General features: G+C 29.6%; 3 protein-coding genes across 7 annotated transcripts; 2 read left to right on the plus strand and 1 right to left on the minus strand.

The window, feature by feature from the left end:
- The first annotated feature begins 1,958 nt into the window (after window positions 1–1,958).
- LOC113868911 lies at window positions 1,959–7,470 on the plus strand. 3 transcript variants are annotated; one of them, XR_003505434.1, is made up of 4 exons: window positions 1,959–2,681; window positions 3,297–3,575; window positions 3,869–5,399; window positions 7,155–7,470. XR_003505434.1 is itself a non-coding variant. In XM_027504904.1 (2 exons), the coding sequence occupies exons 1-2, from the start codon at window positions 2,095–2,097 to the stop codon at window positions 3,553–3,555; spliced, it is 846 nt and encodes a 281-aa protein (XP_027360705.1). In that variant the 5' UTR covers window positions 2,064–2,094; the 3' UTR covers window positions 3,556–5,198. The 3 variants fall into 3 exon arrangements, 1 of the variants encoding a protein (XP_027360705.1); XR_003505435.1 differs by having other exon boundaries at window positions 2,064–2,681; window positions 3,869–3,981; window positions 7,155–7,268; XM_027504904.1 differs by lacking the exon at window positions 7,155–7,470 and having other exon boundaries at window positions 2,064–2,681; window positions 3,297–5,198.
- LOC113868910 (probable serine/threonine-protein kinase PBL28) lies at window positions 4,568–18,561 on the minus strand. Of its 3 annotated transcripts, XM_027504903.1 has the most exons (8): window positions 18,551–18,561; window positions 7,782–7,898; window positions 7,497–7,664; window positions 7,136–7,334; window positions 6,895–7,058; window positions 6,707–6,811; window positions 5,291–5,413; window positions 4,568–4,822 (listed from the first exon to the last, which is right to left on the minus strand). In XM_027504903.1, the coding sequence occupies exons 3-8, from the start codon at window positions 7,587–7,589 to the stop codon at window positions 4,586–4,588; spliced, it is 921 nt and encodes a 306-aa protein (XP_027360704.1). In that variant the 5' UTR covers window positions 7,590–7,664; window positions 7,782–7,898; window positions 18,551–18,561; the 3' UTR covers window positions 4,568–4,585. The 3 variants fall into 3 exon arrangements, with proteins under 3 accessions (XP_027360704.1, XP_027360703.1, XP_027360702.1); XM_027504902.1 differs by lacking the exon at window positions 18,551–18,561 and having other exon boundaries at window positions 7,497–7,684; window positions 7,782–8,063; XM_027504901.1 differs by lacking the exon at window positions 18,551–18,561 and having other exon boundaries at window positions 7,497–7,684; window positions 7,746–8,063.
- Window positions 12,985–14,196, plus strand: LOC113868913 (MLP-like protein 423). Its single transcript, XM_027504906.1, has 2 exons — window positions 12,985–13,232; window positions 13,750–14,196. The coding sequence occupies exons 1-2, from the start codon at window positions 13,046–13,048 to the stop codon at window positions 14,022–14,024; spliced, it is 462 nt and encodes a 153-aa protein (XP_027360707.1). The 5' UTR covers window positions 12,985–13,045; the 3' UTR covers window positions 14,025–14,196.
- Window positions 18,562–20,188: the final 1,627 nt, after the last annotated feature.

Consider the following 20,188-nt stretch of genomic DNA (forward strand, 5'->3'; position numbering starts at 1 on the left):
TTATTCATCATATTTCTAATCGAGAAAGCCTTATAAATAATAAAAAATGTTAGTAAACATATGTAGAAAATATGATAGCATTTTTCATGTGACAGAGTGAATCTGACTATGCCCTAAAATTAATTGTGGGTGTTTTTCTACCCTTTGAAATCGAGCTTTCACGCATTCCAGTACATAAATTTCTGTTTTGGGTTTCGTTTATGGAGAGAATAAAAAATAAAAAATAGTGTCCAAAATGTTGTCACCGACAAACAAATAAACCCTGTAACTTTGTATATCGCGTCTCCCCTGACTTTTGTGCTCGTATTAATTTTGCCAAATAAAAAACAGTTTTTTTATTTGCAAGCACTGTGATTGATTACATTTAGTATGAATTTAACATAACATTATTTTATTTATTTTACTGTGGAAAAAACTCATTTATATATGTATTGACAAAATTATTTATGTATTTTAATATTTAGTATTAACTTAATGATATTTCATTTTTTAATAATTTAAAAATAAAAAAATTAAAATTAAATTTATTTCAAGTTAAAAATTTTATACAGTCAAAAACATTAAAAATTAAATTGATAAATACTCGTTAGTCACACCGTACTTTAAAAACTATTCATAGATGTGTGTTTAATTTTATTTATTTTTAAAAAATAATCATTTTATTAATTTGATAAGAGCACTTTAAAAAAAAAATTTCCCACAATTAATTGTTTGTGATCATTGATCAACGCCATACGTAAAATAATATTTAATCTTTTAAAGCGAGTATTTATTATAACAACTATTTATTATAATAATTATTTTTATTATTAATGTCTGTATATGTTGTGATCATCGTCGTTGTTATTATTACTATAAATTGTTGTGGTCACTCACGTTCTTCTTTTTAAGAAGAAAGAATTTGAAAAATTCTATTTATCATAATTTCTTTATAATTCTATAAAAATCATAAAAAAAAGTTTGAATGGTACGATTTTATTGTGATTCCAAAATGAAAAGAGCGATCTCATAATTCTTGATTTATAAAAATACATTGTTAGGCGCTCTATTTTATTTTATTTTTTTCTATTGAAGCCAAACCTAAAATTGTATTCGAGAGATAATTATATAAATACTAATAAAGGAGGTATGAATTCTTAGTAAGAAAAAATGTGGTTAAATTATCATAATTAATAATGTCTAGCAAAAAAATTATCATAATTAACAATAATAACACTATCATAAAATAATTTTGTCAAAATCACTATTATATTTATTATTATTTTTATTGTTATTACTGCTATCATTATGGTATTATTACAATCATTACAAATATTATTATTACTATTTGATAATCATTATTATTATTATTATTATCAATTTTATTATTATTGTATTTAATATTATTTTTATTATTATCTTTATCATTGTTAATATTTTATTATTATCACAATTAACCACAATTCTTCCTATGACTAACATTATACTTGGCACAATTAAAATAATCATCACCGTTCAACCATGATAATTATAGTTATTTCTGTTATTACTATATTTAATACTACTTTTGCTATTATTGACTCCAATAATACTATTGTTCAATTATTATTATTATAATTAATTTTTTAATTTTAATATTTAAAATTAAGAATAAATAAATAAATATAAAAATTGTATTAAAAATATTTATTATACTTTTATAATTTATTTTAATAAATATGTACTTTTTCGGCAAAGTTTTCCATTATAATATATTTTCACTTTTGCAGTAATTTTTTTATATGAATAGTTTTATCTTTTATATATAACTTATATTACTATAGATTAAAATTTCTTATGTTGACCAAAGAAAAAAATAAAATAAAAGATTACTTTCTTGTGAGCTTATTTTATTTATCTATTGGGCTAAAGTTTTTGCACGTGTAGGCTTTCGTGACACGCCATTGGTACAAGTATGGAGATTTTGGCCGTGGTGGGGTCCACGTGGAAGGAAAACTGAGGATCGAAGACAGCACAGCATACCTTACCAATGGTGGCGATGGCATCTAAGTATTCATCTGATAACTCTCACAGATAACATTGACTGTCACCAACCAAAGCCATTCCAATTTGGCAATGGCTGCAACTCTCTCTTCACTCTCCTTCTTAGACCCTCAAATTCAAAACCTCTCTTTCCAATTCCACCAACCACGCTCCTTCACAACGCGCCCCTTCCACTTCAACAAAACCCCACTCTCCACTTTCAAACTCTCTTCTTCTCATTCCCATTCACCTGACCCCTTCTACACGGGTCGCTTCCTCACCGACAATGAACACCGCAACCTCAACTTCCTCGAAACCTTCCTCTACTCCCACCAACTCCAATCGGGTTCCATGTGGGTCCGGGTCATGAGGCCCCACGAGATCGACCTCACCGTCCGGTTACTAGCCGATTCCTTCGCCGAATCCATGCTCTTGCCCGCAGCCTACCTCAACGTGTTAAGGTTCCTTGTGAAACAGTACTTGGTGGAGCGAAGGACGTTGATGCCACACATGGCAACGCTCGTTGGTTTCTACAAAGAAGAAGAAGAAGAAGTGCAACTAGCAGGGACTGTGGAGGTTTGTTTTGACAAAAGGGGTGCCAATGTTTCTCTCCCTTCACCCACCCCTCCTTTGGATTCGCCCTACATTTGTAACATGGCCGTGCTAAAGTCTCTCAGAAGGTATATAAAATACCTTATTTTTATTATTATTTGACAGAAGAGTGCACTTACACTTAGGCAGTGCTATATATATGCTCATCATTTTTTTTAGAGTGAAAATAGTGAAACTAGCTAGAAAAATATTTCTAAGTTACATATGAGGAATTTTAAGATACTATTTTCAGTTTTCAGTAGTGCTCTGGTTTATGTCTGATTAAAAAAAAATTTAAATAATATTTTTAAATTTAATACAACGTGTTATGCTTTTATTAGTTTTGGGTTGAAATCGTCATTGTTTGGACTGGTGAGCAATACTTTCAGTTGTTTTGGCAAATTTTATATGGTGAGACCCAAATTTGAAAACGAAATTTTAATTGGTTGGCGTGCCTGTTCTATAAATTGAGTGTTAAGTTGGATCTTTAGATGAATTAATCACATACGATCTTGAATTGGGTTGTGCTGAGTCATGTTGTGTAAATGGGTCTGTAAATAGTGTATAAAAGACTTATTATTTTCAAGGAGAAAAATGTTGTTGGGGTGTATTTTCAACTTATGTGAAATTATGAATGTCTCGATCTACCTGAAGGTAGCTGGATTCCAACTTTCTAAGTGTATGTTTCCGGTAATTCCCTTCAGGAGGGGCATTGGCTGGCATCTTCTAAAGGCAAGTGAGGAATTAATTTCTCAGATGAGTTCATCAAGAGACGTATACTTGCATTGCAGAATGATCGACGCTGCTCCATTTAACATGTATACAAAAGCGGATTACAAAATTGTGAAGACAGATAGTATACTAGTCCTGCTGATGTTGCAGAGACGCAAGCACTTGATGTGCAAGAAACTTCCTCTTTCAAGTACGCCTTCAGAAACAGATCTGTCAGTTTCTGATATGTAAAAGACAACATGAATGTTAAGGTAATGTTGCCGCTGTCTTATATTGCTTGCGAGGAGTACTAAGTCCTAACAGCACACTCTTTATTATTGACTGAAGTTTTTAAAAATCATGAAATAATCCATGAGAATAAATAGGGACTGAGAACCACATCATTTCAGGAGTCCCAATAAATTTCAGCCAATGGTAAAGAGATTATTGCTGGCATTTTCATTGCTTAAAAGCTTGTGTGTTATGTCTAGCTTCCGTATGATCTTATAATCAAATATGTCCCAGGATACAGTTTCTCATTTGTTGTTCTGAATTTCTGTTTCAGCAATGGTAGCAAAGCTGCTCATGTTGGTTTTTAGTTTGACTGGAGAAGGGAGTGTTATCAGGCATCCTTATTTATTTCTCTTATCTGTAGGACAGTGACTGATTGTGTTTCAGGTAAATTACAAGATACTGTTGTCGAAGTTATCGATTTACTTCTCTGGCTCTGACAGCCAAGTGATTTAAAGGATTGTAAAACTGGTAACTTGTTTTAAAATACCGGTTTAGATACATGGGTTCTTTCTTGAAGAACCTAGGAAAATGCTAGAGATGCACAAAAAGTACAAAACATATTACTCTGTATCCTGAAACATATGTCATTCTTGAAAATCGAACGCCTTGTAGCAAATGGAATCTGTTGAACCATGCCTATCATGAGAGAACAAAATATCAATGTTTGGAGATTAGGGAACATTTTCCAGGGAAGTGGTTTTTTTGTCATGGTTTCTTAGGTTGGATACTCCTGCCATGTGACAGAAAGGGTGTGAGTAGCACCGGGGCACGAATGTGGGTGGAGAAGAAAAATAGAAATGCTCTTGTAGCTTTGTCCATAATGGATTGATTTCCTCATCTCGCAAGATCATCCAAATTAAAATGCTTTGCACTGGTCATATTATTCTGCTTGGTGTATAAATATGAATGGAAGAACTTCTGAATGAGTCCACAGTTTTATTGTCAATAAGAAATCATTATAATTCCGGTGTCTAAACTTGTGATTTCACTAGATCATTCTCAAACTATGCATAACCATTCCCAAGCCTTTTGAATTTGTATAGATAATCATTAGGAGTTCTTTTATACATTCTGCCATTGATGGTCTCTCATTACTATCTGTTCGGACACATCTTGATGCTAGATTGGCAAACATGACTACAGACTGAAGGGTGTAAGAATTTCGAGCCATATCTGGATCTATCACCTTACGAAGCTTCTTGCGGTCATTCAATATGTGCCTCACCTGCATATGAATGTCAAATGAATTAAAGTTGTGCTGTTGTATGAATGTAACATTCTGGAACCTGGGAACCAAAATCTTTTGCAGTGTCTGTGTTGTTGAGAGGGGGCAGGGGGATTTCAAGTGAAATTACTATTTATCCTACATGGATTGTAAATCTTAGAAGTTTTTAAAATTCATGTGATCACCTAAAGAAGTCATATGACTATTTTTTATTTCATTCATGAATGCATGATGCAATGCTTAGGATTTGTTCTTCCCACTCTTACAATAAGTCACTTCTCTCTCTTGATATACTCCCTTATAAAAGAAAAACTACCATCAAGGATGTCTTGAAAAAGAGATGACTTGAAAGATATAAAAGAAAATTGCTGATTACTAGTAAGTAGTAACTGAATGTCCAATTATTTTTTAATTTGATATTCTTACAGTTACAGATCAATGCCCTCTATGTGTGTGTACATTTCCTACCTGTAGTACAAGGTTTTGATCGTTGGGACCCTGATTTAGATCTACAGCTCGGCGTCCAGTCAAAAGCTCCAGAAGAACAACACCAAAAGCATAAACATCACTTTGTAGAGTGAGTTTTCCAGTCTGTTGTCAGTGACATAATGATGTTGGTATAAAAACATGTTTGTGTTGCAATCCACATATACTAATATAAGAAAATAGAAGGTTAAAAGATTGGATATACTGTTTGTATGTATGCTGTATACTTAGGTGATAAAAGGAGTGATATGTTCATTTCTGAATTGAATCATGTTCATTTCAGGTTACTTGTAAGGTATAAAAACTAAATGTCTATATTACATTTTGAACTGTTACGTGAAAATGAAAACAATTGTTTCTGTGAGCTGGAACATCTCTTTTTTGCTTAAGATTCCTATCCCATACATATTCCATTCAAACTAGGGTTTTGGGAGAAAAAAAAAACAGAAAGGGAAAAAAATCCAGCAGAGGTTGTCAGATAAAAACAAAGGTGTTTAGGCAAGCACATGAAAATGATTTTAATTAACTCTTTAACACACCTTCCACTAAAAAAGCCATCTAGGCTGGAATACAGATAACTGCAGAAATTTCATTCAACTTTATAACTGGAATGAAAGTTACTTCACCATTTCCATGGATGGCAAGGGTTGATCTGTACACTACAGTATCTATCAGTTTCTGATACCATGACAACCACTTGATCTAAAAGCAGGAGCTATTAAACAAGGGCCCTAAATTTGTTTTTTAGAGTCAAATGATTTCTCACTGTCTTATCGTAGGCTTTTCGTTGTAACAAATTTTTTCTGTATCATTTACTAACAACTTAATAAAACCATATAAGGAAACTGAGAGTTCTTTGGAATTGGATAGAATTTAAGCCTCAGGCTTCTAATGCAAACCAAAATTTCAAGGTTTAGACTATATTGCAGCTTGAGTTGGTGTTGATTTTGCTGGCTTAACTTGCATGGGTAATTTATTTTATGGTAGCCTAAATGAATACAACAGGTACTGGTATGTCCTACACTGGTGTTATTCAACCATTGATAAATTTTACTCTACATTAAGATGTAGATGGGAAATATTGATATATGGTTTAATGAATTATGCATGAGATGAAAGGAAGTTTACAAACGGGATATATTGTGCATGTAATCATACTTTACAGCAATAGTGGATTCTTGATGTTAACATGTGAAGCTGATTGCATCATGGGCACAGGAATAGTTGCAAAAGAATTAATTAGATTTACTGTATAATGCGTAATAAAATCTCAATAAAATCTCATTTTTATCTTCAGGAGTGAATACCATGAAAAATGTTGAAGAAACTTTATCCGAAGGTGTTGAAAATTGAAGTGTAGGTTTTCTTTTTTAAGACCTTAGGGGCATAGATGCGTACCGATGTATACTCGGGATCAAAATAGCCAAAAGTACCAAGTACTCTGGCAGTCACGTGTGTCTCCTGCCCTTCCGGCATTAACTTGGCCAGCCCAAAATCAGATATCTACAAAATGGATGTTAATTTTAGCTCTCTACATGATTGTCAGAACAAAATGTTATCAGTCATTATTGGAAGTCTGTTTATACCTTTGACTCAAAGTTGGCATCTAAGAGAATATTGGTCGATTTTAAATCTCTATGAACAATAGGAATTCCAACATCAGAACTGGAATGTAGATAAGCAAGCCCTTTTGCAGCTCCCAGAGCCACTTGCAGTCTTCGAGGCCAATCCATGTTTCTTTCCCCAATTCCTAAATTAGGTTTAGATTAATAGAAGCTATATGTTATAAATTCTGTCAGTAGTGTGGATTTTGGATGCATGACAAACCATTCAAATGGTCTTGCAGGTTCCCATTACGCATATATTCATATACTAGGAATCTATGCTTTCCATCAGCACAGTAGCCTATCAAAGACACGAGATTTGGGTGATCAAGTCTGCTCAAAATGTCAACCTCGACACGGAATTCACGTTCCCCCTCTGCTGCTTTAATTGCTGGCAGCTCCATTTTCTTGATTGCTACTACCTTCAGAGGGAATAACATTATATTAGAATGTATTTATTTGCATCAAAATCAGAAAATTTGAGAATATTTTAAGAACCATGGTTTACCATGACAGTTGTTACAAAGTCTTGATAATTATGATGAATTTCCATGAGCTTAAAACTTATGTGCAGAGTGTATTACCTCGCCGGACCGCAAAGTGCCCCGGTAAACTTTGCCAAACCCTCCTTTTCCAAGTAACTTTTCATCGCTGAATGAACATGTTGCTTCTTCCATCTCCTTGAGTGTGAAAACAGTTGATCCATGCAGCCTTTTGGTAGGACGTGGGGTTTGATCTTCAAGTTGCCAAAGCTGTGCAGGTTTGTAAACCCCTGAATATAAATTTGTAAATGTTACAAGTTAATTGTGCAATGAAACAGCACTAAAGTGCATGCTTAAACCATGGCAAGAATAGAAAGAAGACACTACAGGGATCTGTATGATCTTGAGATTTGCTTCTACGGCGCTTGTTCCAAGCTGAGACCAAACCAAATGGCATGATTGAATTCTCTATCTTATATGTTCTCTGTTCAATAATGTCAGGTTCTAACAAATGAAGCATGCAATTGGAAATTGGATAGAGGTGAGGTAAGAATTTCTTTACACACAGATACAGATGGGTTTTGCACTTTTGCTAAGAACCTTGAAATATTTGGAATAGTTGGCATGTGCTTGAGAAAGCTATTATTCCCATATAATAAGTATTTTGATGGCATGGGAATCCTCTAAGGAGTACGTATAGAGCAAGTGAAGTTAGATTAGAATACTTGACATAACATCTTCCAACAACACAAGGAGAGAGACAGAGATATGTACTTTAAGGCAAAGAGAATGCTGATTAAAGTAGGTACGGCTTGCTTACCTATGGTTGGGATGTGGTATGGGTGGGGGTCCTTTGTTTGACAAAGAAATGGAAACTGCAGCCTCATTTTCCTTGTTGATCATCTTATTTACGTTTTACCGTTTTCATATTGCAAATAAGTGACGGTTGCAATGGTCCTTTCATTTGTTCTCTTCATTGCAAATACTGTTGTTACCTTGTTTTTAAATCTTTCTTTGGTATGGTGCACCCGTCATTTTTGCTATTAAAATATATCATCATCAGCATTTGAATAAGATTTTCCTTGGTACCAATAGTTATCCAGGGCCATCGCTGTGGCTCCCAAGAGCACTATATTTTTTAACCAGTTACCATCACCTGAAAATCTGTGACAAGGTTAGGAAAAATTCTCTTTTTCCCACCACAAGTTTTGTCACTTGCTCTTCCTCCGCTTCCTTACTATTTGGGGCTCACCGGAAAAGTGAGATTTTGATTTTGGGCACAGGGAAGAATGGAATTGACAAGACTACATTTGAAATCAAAGAATATGTGGTATAATAAGGGTCACAGATGTAAACCAAAAGAGTAAATAAATTAATGTTGCAAATCGTAACAAAGTGAACAATCATGTCTGTCTTTCCTTTCGAGCATAGCATGTGACTAGGGTTGCTTCTGTTCCACAACCACAAGGCATCTGAAATGAAAAAGTGAATAACTTGGCTAATGTCATCGATCCAAAAAAAAAATGAGTTGCATGCTTGGTTTTTCATCGAAAAATCCGAAACCATGGTTTGGACACAAGTTTGTCTCGTAGTAACTTTTGCTTATATTTTAGTTTCAAGATTGTCAATATAAATCAAACATAAATTTGGTTACTTTGAAAAGTTTCAAATTATAGTTTAGGCAAACATCTGTCTTTTAGAACTTTAAATCTAAAACCAAACCCCATTGTACGTACCAATCTGTAGATTCACAAATAACAATATACTCTCAATGTAGATTTAGTGCGTTTCTTTATGAGTTCAAATGTGAAAAATCCACGTCAACCAACCACTACTTTGTGTAGCATTAACGGTAAACGCATGTGGGAACACCACTGAATTAGACACACTTATGCTTAATTTTTTAAGGAAATAACATTTTATATACATTTTGGTTAAAGAATACTTGTATGTTTAATTATAAATGAAAACATAATAGATGTGAATATATTATATAAATAAATTAAATTTTGACACAAGATTATGAGAAACTTTATGAAGTACAAAACGTGTGATTCAGAAAGGCAATAAAATAGGATTTTTTGAAAAATATCAATGGAATGGATATATTTTCTTATCTGGGTGGGTAAAATATTTAAGGTAAACGGAGACTCAATCTATCAAGTTCAACTAACCACCATCCTCGGTGAGAGTTTATGCTGGACTATAAATCACCAATTAATAAAGGGTCCTACAAAATCTAGTCAAGTTGTTATGAGTGAAAGGTCAATTAGGTGAATCAACATTCATTGACTAAAGGAATAACGAAGTAACATTATTTTAGTTTGTTATACTGTAATTTGTTATGAGTAAATAATTTTTTTCACTTTAATCAGTTGACTAGTTTAAGTTAAATTTAGTTTAATGGATGTGTCCATTTTAAGCAATTAGATCTATACTCTCTTTTTTTCCCACTAATCCATACTATAATTTCTCTTAAATCAGGATAGAAAACCCGAAGTTCAATACATTCTTCACCGATGCATGAGTATCACAAGAAGACATACCATAAGACTACTGAAAATAGAGAAATATTTATCAGCCAAAAGTTTTTTACAATGAACTTTCAATATGGTAATCTAAAATTTTGAGTCTAATCATATTAGTGTTCCACAAAGTGTTGTCATTAAGTTATTTGAATATTAATGTAATAACAAACTAATGTTTAAACTATCACGCATTGAGGGTGTAGTAACTTTATTCCTCTTTGCATTAAAAAAAGAAGAAGCTTTATTCCTCTTTTTTTTAAAATACACTTCTTGTCCAAATTAGCTGTCATTCTAATTTCTTGGACAGATGAGTGCGTTCCATCGCTTCAATTTATCCAAAAATCAATTTATTTTACGACTTATCCAACAATCAGTATAAAAACAAAACAAAATAGATACTTTCTTCAATAGGAATAAAGAGCAGGAGGATTTAGAATTATTCTTAAAATAAATTGTCTTTTAAAAATTAATGTGATTGACCATGTATCATGGACTAATTATTATTTGAGCATTTCATTATTTTCTTTTCTTCATTTGTGCATTCTATCTACTTTTTTGCGAGAGTCCTGAGGGCAATTTCTTTTCCGACCTCTCAATTTTTTTAATTGCACTTTTTTAGCATTTTTAAAAAATAAGTTTAAAAATAATTCATAAATTAGTTTTAGTATTAAATTGTTGAAAGAGTTTTTGGAATTAAAATTTTGAATAAAATAGAAGGGCCCGGGCTATAAAAAGAAATTCCCAACCATGAGAGGGTAAAGTTTGGTTCTGGCCATTTGTGATGGTCTCCAAATGATTTGAATCATAGGCTTGAGGCTGTTTGCAACTTTGTTTTCCTCATCTTGTATACATGGAAAACAAAAATTTTCTTTTAAATATTTAATACAATTATATTTATAAAAACTATAAATTTAGAAATTATACTTTTAAATATTTAATATAATTATATTTATAAAAATATAAATTTAGAAATTACACGTTAAGTTAAAATATTTTTAGATTCATGTATTCGATAAAAATGACTTTATTAAAATTATACTTAAATAATGATATTTTTGTTGATTCTTTGTTAAATACACATTTTAAAGAGTCAAGATATTTTATTTCCAATCAAGATAAAGAAGTGTCAGAAAATGGCTCTTTAGGTATTGGGAGTAGGTAAATTCTACAATTGTCTTAAAAAAAGGAATATTCTATACTCTTAATTTTAATAATAAAATTATTAATATATTTAAAAAAACACAAATATTTTTTAATATCTTAATATAATATAAAAAAATATTTAATAACATTTAAATTTAAAAGTACAATAATGTTTGGTGTTTCAATATCAACTGATCACGTGGCCTTATAGACATCATTGACACCGACAATGTTATTATGACAAATAAAAGGATTGAGTGAGAGAAAACAATTTTTCCTCAGAATGTAAAGCACAAAAAGAAACAGAAGATTATATATATATATATATATATATATACGTTAGAGTATGAATACATTTTTTTATCATATTTTATAATAATTATATTAATTTTTTAAATAGTCTAGTAATTTTTTACACACTAACATAACTTTTCAAATTTTTTAATTACAATTCTCCATGTATAATTATATAATCTAAATTTTCATTTTTGCTTTCATACAAATAAGTTTTTTTTATTAGATCTCTCGAAATATTCATACTATTTAATATATTTTTATAAAATGTAAGATTAACTAATTTAATTTATTAAGTATGAGAAAGAGGGAGTTTTATAAAATTTAGATGAAAGCGGTCTAAATTATTCAAAAATCAAACTACCTCAATTTTTGGTTGTTGGAGCCAAAGTTGCTCAAACTGGATTGTTGCCCAATCTTAGTCCAATGACTCTAAATCCAACTAAAGAAAATATATATTTTAGAATAATGTCCTTTTGCATTATAGAACTAAGTTACCCTTTTCTTATATAATACATTAGTAATTATTCATCTTTCAAATAAAAAAAATCAATGTAGTTATGAAGATAATAGTTATTGAGCATTGATTATGAAGAGGGTATTTAACTTGAGTTTTGTTATTCACATAAGGACCGATCTTGCTAACAAATGATATAAAAATATTACTGAAAAATAAATAAATTTTATAAAAAATATATTAATATATTTTAGTAAAAAATATATTAATTCCTTGGTGGCATGGGAATGGGTCAAACTTCATGCAGTGTAGTAGGCGGAATCATAAAGTTGATGTTACCCTAAATTTATCGCTTGTTTCGGAGTGTGGCATGTGTGGTCTCTGTGTGTACAAGATTATTGATTATACCATTAATATGAATAGTTTTACAGGTTTATGAACTAGTGTTTTCAAATTTTTATTAAAAATATATTATTAATACATTGAATTAGGTATAAAAATATATTAATCAATTTTAAGAATCAATAAAATATTATTTTATATCATTAAAGGATTAATTTAGTGACAAATTAAATCTTTAGAAGGCTAATTTGAGGATAATATTTGTATAAATTTAACGTGGTAATGATATAAATATTTAAAATAACTTTTTCAATAACACTTCCATATTTAGTGAATAAAATTAATATTTTTCTTTTATAATTTTATAAACAAATGACATGACACTTAACAACGCATCATATTATATTACTTACAAATGTAAATGACATTTTTAAGTAGTCAGACAAACACTTCAAACAATTTAATACAATTTAATGCATTAATATTATTAAATATATTTTTTAATAAAAAAAACATTATATATTATTTGTTTTGAAAAAAATGATCTTACAAATTTAGTGCAAAGGTATAGAAGTCGGTGTATCAGAGCATTTTTTGATAGCTATCATAATCGTGGAGAAATTATTGCATTTTCGATATATGAGAGCATGAGTGCTTGGGTCCCAAATTTCATGGCAAATGCACGTTTGTAACATTACCCAAATAAAAGTTAGCTGCACCTTCATAAATTGGTAGTTGTATGAATTTACAGCCTTTGTCCTGAATCATAATTATTGTTTTCTTTTCACAAATAGTATATATAGTGATGATTATCCCGTGTTTTCATAGCATATCAATCTATATTCTATCATATATCTGCATTTTGATTTCTTTGTAGTTGATCAACCATGGCTACCCGTGGAAGGCTAGAGGTAGACATTGAGCTCAAGTCTAACCCAGACAAGTACTGGAAAACCCTTAGGGACTCTACAACCATATTCCCTAAGGCCTTCTCACATGATTACAAAAGTATTGAGATTCTTGAGGGTGATGGCAAGTGTCCTGGTTCTGTCCGCCGCATAACTTATGCTGAAGGTAAGAACCTTCTCCCAAGGAAAGGTTTCTTTTCTTATTTTGGGTATGAGTAAAAGGGTTATAATCTTTTCTTCTTTGTATTTTTACCCCTTATGTGAAAATCAAATCTAATACTTGTAATGTGGGATTTTCTCTAGTGTTGTAACCTTGTTATAATGGCATTTAGTGATAGTCTGCTATTTATGTTTGGCTATATATTGTACAGAGATTATAGTACTTCAGTCGTTTCTGTTAAATTGAGCTACTCCCATAATTTTGAACCCCTTAGATCTTTTTGTAACCATGAGATTTTAAAAACCCTCCATTAGTTCCTGATTTTACGAAATATTATTCACTTTATATATATAGTAAAAAAATCAAAGTAAAAAAGACGAAAACAAATGATGTTTTGTAGATTTTTATAATTTTAAGAACTAAAATATCTCACTCACACTTCCTTGATGACTAATCTATATGTTTAATCTAAGAATATTTGTTCCTAGCATTTTGATTTGTTCTTTGGTGGTTTATGGTACAGGGTCACCACTTGTGAAAGTATCCATTGAGAAAATTGAAGCTGCTGATGATACAAAGATGACAGTAACATATTCTGTGATTGAGGGGGACCTCCTCAAGTACTACAAAAAATTCAAGGGGCACATCACTGTAACACCCAATGGCGATGGATGTGAGGTGAAATGGGCTGCTGAGTACGAAAAGGCTAACCTTGAGATTCCTGATCCAACTGTCATCAAAGATTTTGCAGTTAAGAACTTCTTAGAGGTTGATGAGTATGTTCAAGCACAAGCATAGAGGTTCAACACCATTGAATGACCATAATCTTAGTAAATGTATTATTAAATAATGTGGTGGTTCCACCATTTCCTGTTCTGTGTTGTTATTGATCCAGTTGTCCATTATTCAAGCACGAGTAATGGAATATGAGAACTGAAATATATTTGATTCTCTATATATGCTTATTCATATATTAATGTATGCTTAAATCCATGAAATGCTATGCATGAGATGCTACTCATGAGTTCTGAACGAGTACTTCAATTCAGTGAGCTATCTAAAGTCTAAACCAAATCACCTTGATAGAAATTATCAAATTCAACCAAGATTTACAAAACAAATCTCATGATAATAGCTTAATGTAAAACCAAGAAATACATTGAAGAAGTTATCTACCTAACAAAAGGCTCAAAGGACAGATTTTTGAGGCAATCCTAATGTAAATGATAATCACTACGGCATATGAGTCCATCTCAATAAGAACTTGCCCTTATTGCGTGGTAGGAGCTAATCTAAGCCCTACCCAGAATTTTGCATTGCTGATCGATCGATGAACAAAAAGCCCTTAATCAATTAGACTCAACTGCATGTCCCTCATCGCAAGACCACCACACTTTGCCATCCTCCTTTAATTTAATTTGTTGACGCCAAAACTGAGTAATTCTGATAATAAAATCATGATTTAAATCACAATTTGGATTTTTCTACACAAAACACACACACACACAGGAATGTTTTGATAATGTAACTTAGAACTTTAATGCGTTCTTTAAGCTTTAAAATTTTCGAAATATACATTTCTTTACTCTTAAACAATCAAGTAAAAAAAAAAAAAAAAACTCAACTTCCAAAATTACCAAAAAAAAAGTCTTAAAATTTTTTAAAAATTTCTTTATAATATATATATATATATATATATATATATATATATATCCCAAAGGTGTAAATTAAAATTCTCATTCATTAAAAATATCACATTATTCATTCTCACGTGTATCCGAACGTGTTTATAAAAATTTTTCTTTCCTTTGACAAAATGATAAATTATTCAAATGAAGGAAAATAACATTTTTCTTACAAAATTATTGTTTTAATCTTCTTTTAATAAATACAAACAATGCGAAAGGATACTAAAGGGAGTTTATATATGGTGAGTTTTTATTAAAAATTAATATATTAATTATTAAATATTATAATTTTCAATAATTTTATTAATGAAAAAAAACTGTTAATAATATATAGTTGTTAAAAATTAGTAATTAAAAAAGCTCATCAGGCCGTGTGTTAAAACAACAAAAAGTTATAATTTAAAGGTATCTCGGTAATATACTAATGTCAAAATTTTAAAACTAAAAGCCTTTAAAATTGAATATAGGTAATGCCAAATTATTAAGATAGGATGCGTCGTGAAAATTCTTAATAAACAGTATCATACCTGACTTTCAAAAGACGTGATAAGTTGATATTTTAATATATTTTACAATTTATATTTATATATTTAATCTCTATTTTTTATATATTTACACTAATTATGTTATTAATTATTGTAATTTAGTTGAAAGTTATCATTAGTACATAATAGCTGAAAGTTATTAACAGTTGTACGTAAAGTTGAGTTTGAATTTAAAATTTAAAATTTAAACTTAAATATAAAGATTTAGATCGATTCTGATTGTAAATAAAATCGATTTAAAAAGATACAGTTTAACCGACTGAAAACTCAGGACACAGTTTATATAAAGGAGTTTTATGCTCCACACTTGAGACACTTCTACTTCTCTATACACCTTCTTAGTTCTAGTCAAACTCATCTTTGAGAATCATTGAAGACCATTGGCAAAGATAACAAGCTTTCTCTTGAAATCTAAACAAGTGATTGAGTGCCCTTCAAAGAATGAGAACTCTCTTCATCTTTTACCTTTTTATGTTTCTTTTGTTTGAGTTTTTTTTTTATGGTTATGGGTTTATTTATCACGTTCTTTGTAGTTTATTTTGTTATGAGTAGCTAAACTCATAACTAGGGTTATGACGGATCATACTACAAACTTTATGTGATTTTTACTTTTAATGTTGGTATTAGTTTTCATTTAATGTTTGATTTTTATTCTATTGAATTATATTGTATATGTTAAAATTTGATCACCCTTAGCATCTCATAGTTAGTTATATTGTAGGCGATCGTATCACGTATAATTAACGAAACTATAGGATAAAACAAGATAAAGGGCTAAGTTAATCATACTTAATTTTTTTCTTTCAGCCATTATTAAATTAATAAACCTATAGGATCTTCATGCTTTCTCGACCAATTACCTTGTATGATTATTAGGGTGTTTGCTTAGAAAAAATAATATTGACATTACATAATCATTGGGTGTTAATAGAACTAATTATGAGTAATTGACAAATATTTGAATACTAATACTAAGATTAAATTAATTAGAACATAAAGAAATGTAGTAGGTGAACTCATAAGTTTTAGGCTCATCTCATCAAATATCTCTCAAACATTATATTATTGTTCTTTTAATTTTTTGTTAACAATTAAGCTTTATTTTTTATTCGTTACAATTCTGTTACATTTAAACAATCAAATTAAATTATTCTTGATACTTGAAAATAATCTCTCTGAGACAATAAATTAATTTCAAGTACCAAGAGAGATTATTTGTAGTAGGATCTGCTATAACCCTAGCTATGAGTTTAGTTACTCATAACAAAATAAATTATAAAGAACGTGATAAATAAACCTATAACCACAAAAGAAAACTCAAACAAAAAAAACCCAAAAAAGTACAAAGGGGCACTTAATCACTTGCTTGGACTCCAAGGAAAAGCTTATCGTCCTTGCCAATGATGGTTTTCAATGACTCTGAAAGATGAGTTTAGTTAGAACTAAGAAGGTGTGTAGAAAAGTAGAAGTGTCTCAAGTGTGGAGCATAAAGCCCTTGAGTTTCTAGTTGGTTGGACTTTATCTTTTCAAATTGGTTTTATCCACAATTAGAATCGCTCCAAATCTTCATATCTAAGTTTAAATTCAAAATTTGAACTCAATTTCATATATATGGAATAAAAATATGTAATTTTTATTTATAATATTTTCATAATGCACTAATAACAACTTTCAGCTAAACTGCAACAATTAATAACATAATTAGTGTAAATATATATAAAATAAAATTTAAGTGTATAAATATAAGTCATAAAATATATCAAAATATGAACTTATTAAGGCGACAATTAGATATGAAAACAGACTAGACTTTGCATAAATAGGCCTAATTTATTTAATAATTTTGAAGCATAAGTTTGACTTATTACTTGTCATAGGTTTTTTATTAAGTCTATTATAGCCTTTTTAAAAGTCTAATTTTGTCAGTTAGTCTTTTTAATGGCCTATTTTGTATTGAAATATTTAATAGGTCATTAAACTTCCTTATAAATAGACTATTAAACTAACTTAATAGGTATATCTTTTTTAAAGTAATAAGACTTATATATAAATAAATTATTAAAAAATTATTCAACACCTTGAATATGTATAATAAAATTATATATTCTTATTTATTACTTTTAAACCACATATTTAGTTTAAATAAGTAAATCACTAAACATATAAAAAATATAATAAAATGAATATCAATTTATAAATCATTAAGCAAATCTAGTAGCATAAAGTTTTACACATTAAATCAATAAATACAGTATAACTAAATAAGTTTCAGACCTAAAATTAGCAAATGCAACAAATAATAATATTTTTTTTACAGTAAATGTGAAGCAAAAAATATGTCATCAGATATTCAAGAAGATCTCTTGATATTGTTCATCAACTTTCAAAATAAAGAAAAAATTATTAAAATAAAAATACTTTAAAAATAATAATTACAAATATTTTTTAAAAATACTTTTAAAAGTTATTACCTTTAATTTTCTCGTCAAATTATACTTGTGACAAAACTAATTGAATTTTTATATATTATTATATTATAATTTTTATATAAAATTATTTAATATATTATTATAAATTTAACTTTTTAACAAGCTTAAATTAATTAAACTTTTAAAAGGTCTAATAGACTTTTTTTTAAGTTTAACTTTGACCTATTTAATTAATTAAACTTTTTCACAAGCTTAAATTAAGTCTATTAATTAAATAAGTGAAGTTGGACTAAACTTTAAAAAAGTTAGGCCATAAGCTTCTGTTGAACGACCTTATCTATTTTTATCTCTAACGACAATAATCGCTTTATGATAATCTCATGAATACCTTCTACTTAAATTGTTATATTTTGTAAAATAATAAATAATTTTCTTTTGAAGGAAAAAATCAATAAGTTTAGAAAATTATTAAATAATATCTTTAAATAAAACCCCGTTTAAAAATGTAAAAAAATAAGAAGTTGAATTTTGAAAGAAGACTGCATGTTTGGAAAATCATAAAATAAAAATTAATTTGATTTTACTATTCTGTTACTTTTAGCAATTTACGTATAGAAAATTATGAATTTGACTAAAGGTGTTTGTACTAAAAAGAATTTGACTGAAAATGTCATTCTAAACCATTGAAATGAAACAAAATTAATAAGATTTGACTATAAACTGAATGTATCTCTTTTTTTTTCCTTTCCTTTTCTTATATTAGCTTGTGAAATGCTTATCATACTAACATAGACGTTTTATTCCACTCCTAAACTATGTATAAATATCTGTTAACAAGGCACCAACTCACTTTTTTTAATTTACACGCACCATATATATCATATGCATAAGGTATTACAATCAAAGGTGCCATGTCTTCAACATTCGTGAGAATTGTTCTTCCACTATCACTGCTTGCATTGCTGGTAGCTGTATCTGATGCATGTCTACCATTCCAAGTACACGAGGTAGTGGTGAACAATTTGGCTGATAACAAGCTTCTAATCATTCATTGCAAGGAAGAGACAGGTAAAGATATTGGAGAGAAAGTACTTGGTCCTGGTGAAACCTTAGAATTCAAGTTCAGGCCAAGGGTTATTGGCTCTACAAAATATCAGTGTAACATTAAAAGGAAAGGTGACTTTTATAAGTTTGACTTATATGAAAAAAACAAGGATCATAAGAAATGTTGGCATTGCAACTGGAGTGTAATGGAGGACAAAATTTGTAGGTACAACCACAAAACCCATGCGTATACTGATGATTGTTTTTATTGGAAGAACAACTGATTGAACCATTATGTGTAGTCCCAGTAATGCAGTTCACTGTGCTATCATCAATAAATAGCTTATCTATTTATTATTTTACTTTTAGATTAAAGTACTGTTGATCATGTAGTGACGAAGGGCAATAAAATGAAGAACTTTCATATTTTTTAATGTGAAAAAAAATGCTTGTGGTTTTTTTTTCTTCCTTAAAAGTTGCAGATAAAGTATACTTGAGTACGGAGTTCAATTAAACATCATTAACTTAATAATTTTTATTATATGAAGATTTTTACCATAAATATGACCATAAAATTGATTAGAATAAATTTAAAAAACAGTTTATTTTAACAAGTTACAATAAAAATATTATTAAAATAATTTTTTAGAAAAACTCGAGCGTTATAAATTATTTTTATAAGCTTTTCAAAATCTTTCACACACTTTCATAATGTACATAATTTTTTTTTTCAAATTTCTCATATTAATAAGTATTACGTACAATGCATAATAAATAAGCAAATATATATATATATATATATATATATAATCTTAAAATTACACACAATTAACCAATTGCAAAAACACTAAACATAATAAAATAAAGTAAAAAACAACCGAAAATTACAGACACCCTTAACAAAGAACAGAGCCAGAGCCACAAAGCCTCTTTTTAGCTCTTTAACTCCTTCTTCCAGATTATGAAAAACTCCCCAGCTGTTTTTGGGCCTTTTTGATTGACACTTGGACATCAATTTTTTTTTATTCTGCAACATTGAACTCTTTAGATTTTGTTTTTGTTCAAGATGGAACTCTTTAATCGGTTTGTTTGAATTTGAAATAAGATAGAATAAACTAATTTAATGATGATGTAAGAAAAACTAACTAATACGGTGCTCCACTTGGTCAACGAATCATTTGTACTATAAGTGATCATAGCAGTAAGAAAAAACATAAAAATAAACATTAAAAACTTTAACATACTTGAAATAAAAA

The sequence above is a fragment of the Abrus precatorius genome, unplaced genomic scaffold (genome assembly GCF_003935025.1).
Source record: "Abrus precatorius isolate BTA unplaced genomic scaffold, Abrus_2018 Scaffold6, whole genome shotgun sequence".
Classification (NCBI taxonomy): domain Eukaryota; kingdom Viridiplantae; phylum Streptophyta; class Magnoliopsida; order Fabales; family Fabaceae; genus Abrus; species Abrus precatorius.

Excerpts from the sequence above, each read along its gene's own strand:
- LOC113868911 (XM_027504904.1), top strand. The coding sequence starts at position 2,095 with ATGGCTGCAACTCTCTCTTCACTCTCCTTCTTAGACCCTCAAATTCAA. Across the intron at positions 2,682-3,296 it reads GTGCTAAAGTCTCTCAGAAG|GAGGGGCATTGGCTGGCATC; the intron begins GTATATAAAATA and ends AATTCCCTTCAG.
- LOC113868910 (XM_027504901.1), bottom strand. The coding sequence starts at position 7,914 with ATGCTTCATTTGTTAGAACCTGACATTATTGAACAGAGAACATATAAG. Across the intron at positions 7,685-7,745 it reads ATTCTTGCCATGGTTTAAGC|GGGTTTACAAACCTGCACAG; the intron begins ATGCACTTTAGT and ends ATTTATATTCAG. Across the intron at positions 6,812-6,894 it reads ATGCCAACTTTGAGTCAAAG|ATATCTGATTTTGGGCTGGC; the intron begins GTATAAACAGAC and ends TCCATTTTGTAG.
- LOC113868913 (XM_027504906.1), top strand. The coding sequence starts at position 13,046 with ATGGCTACCCGTGGAAGGCTAGAGGTAGACATTGAGCTCAAGTCTAAC. Across the intron at positions 13,233-13,749 it reads CCGCATAACTTATGCTGAAG|GGTCACCACTTGTGAAAGTA; the intron begins GTAAGAACCTTC and ends TTTATGGTACAG.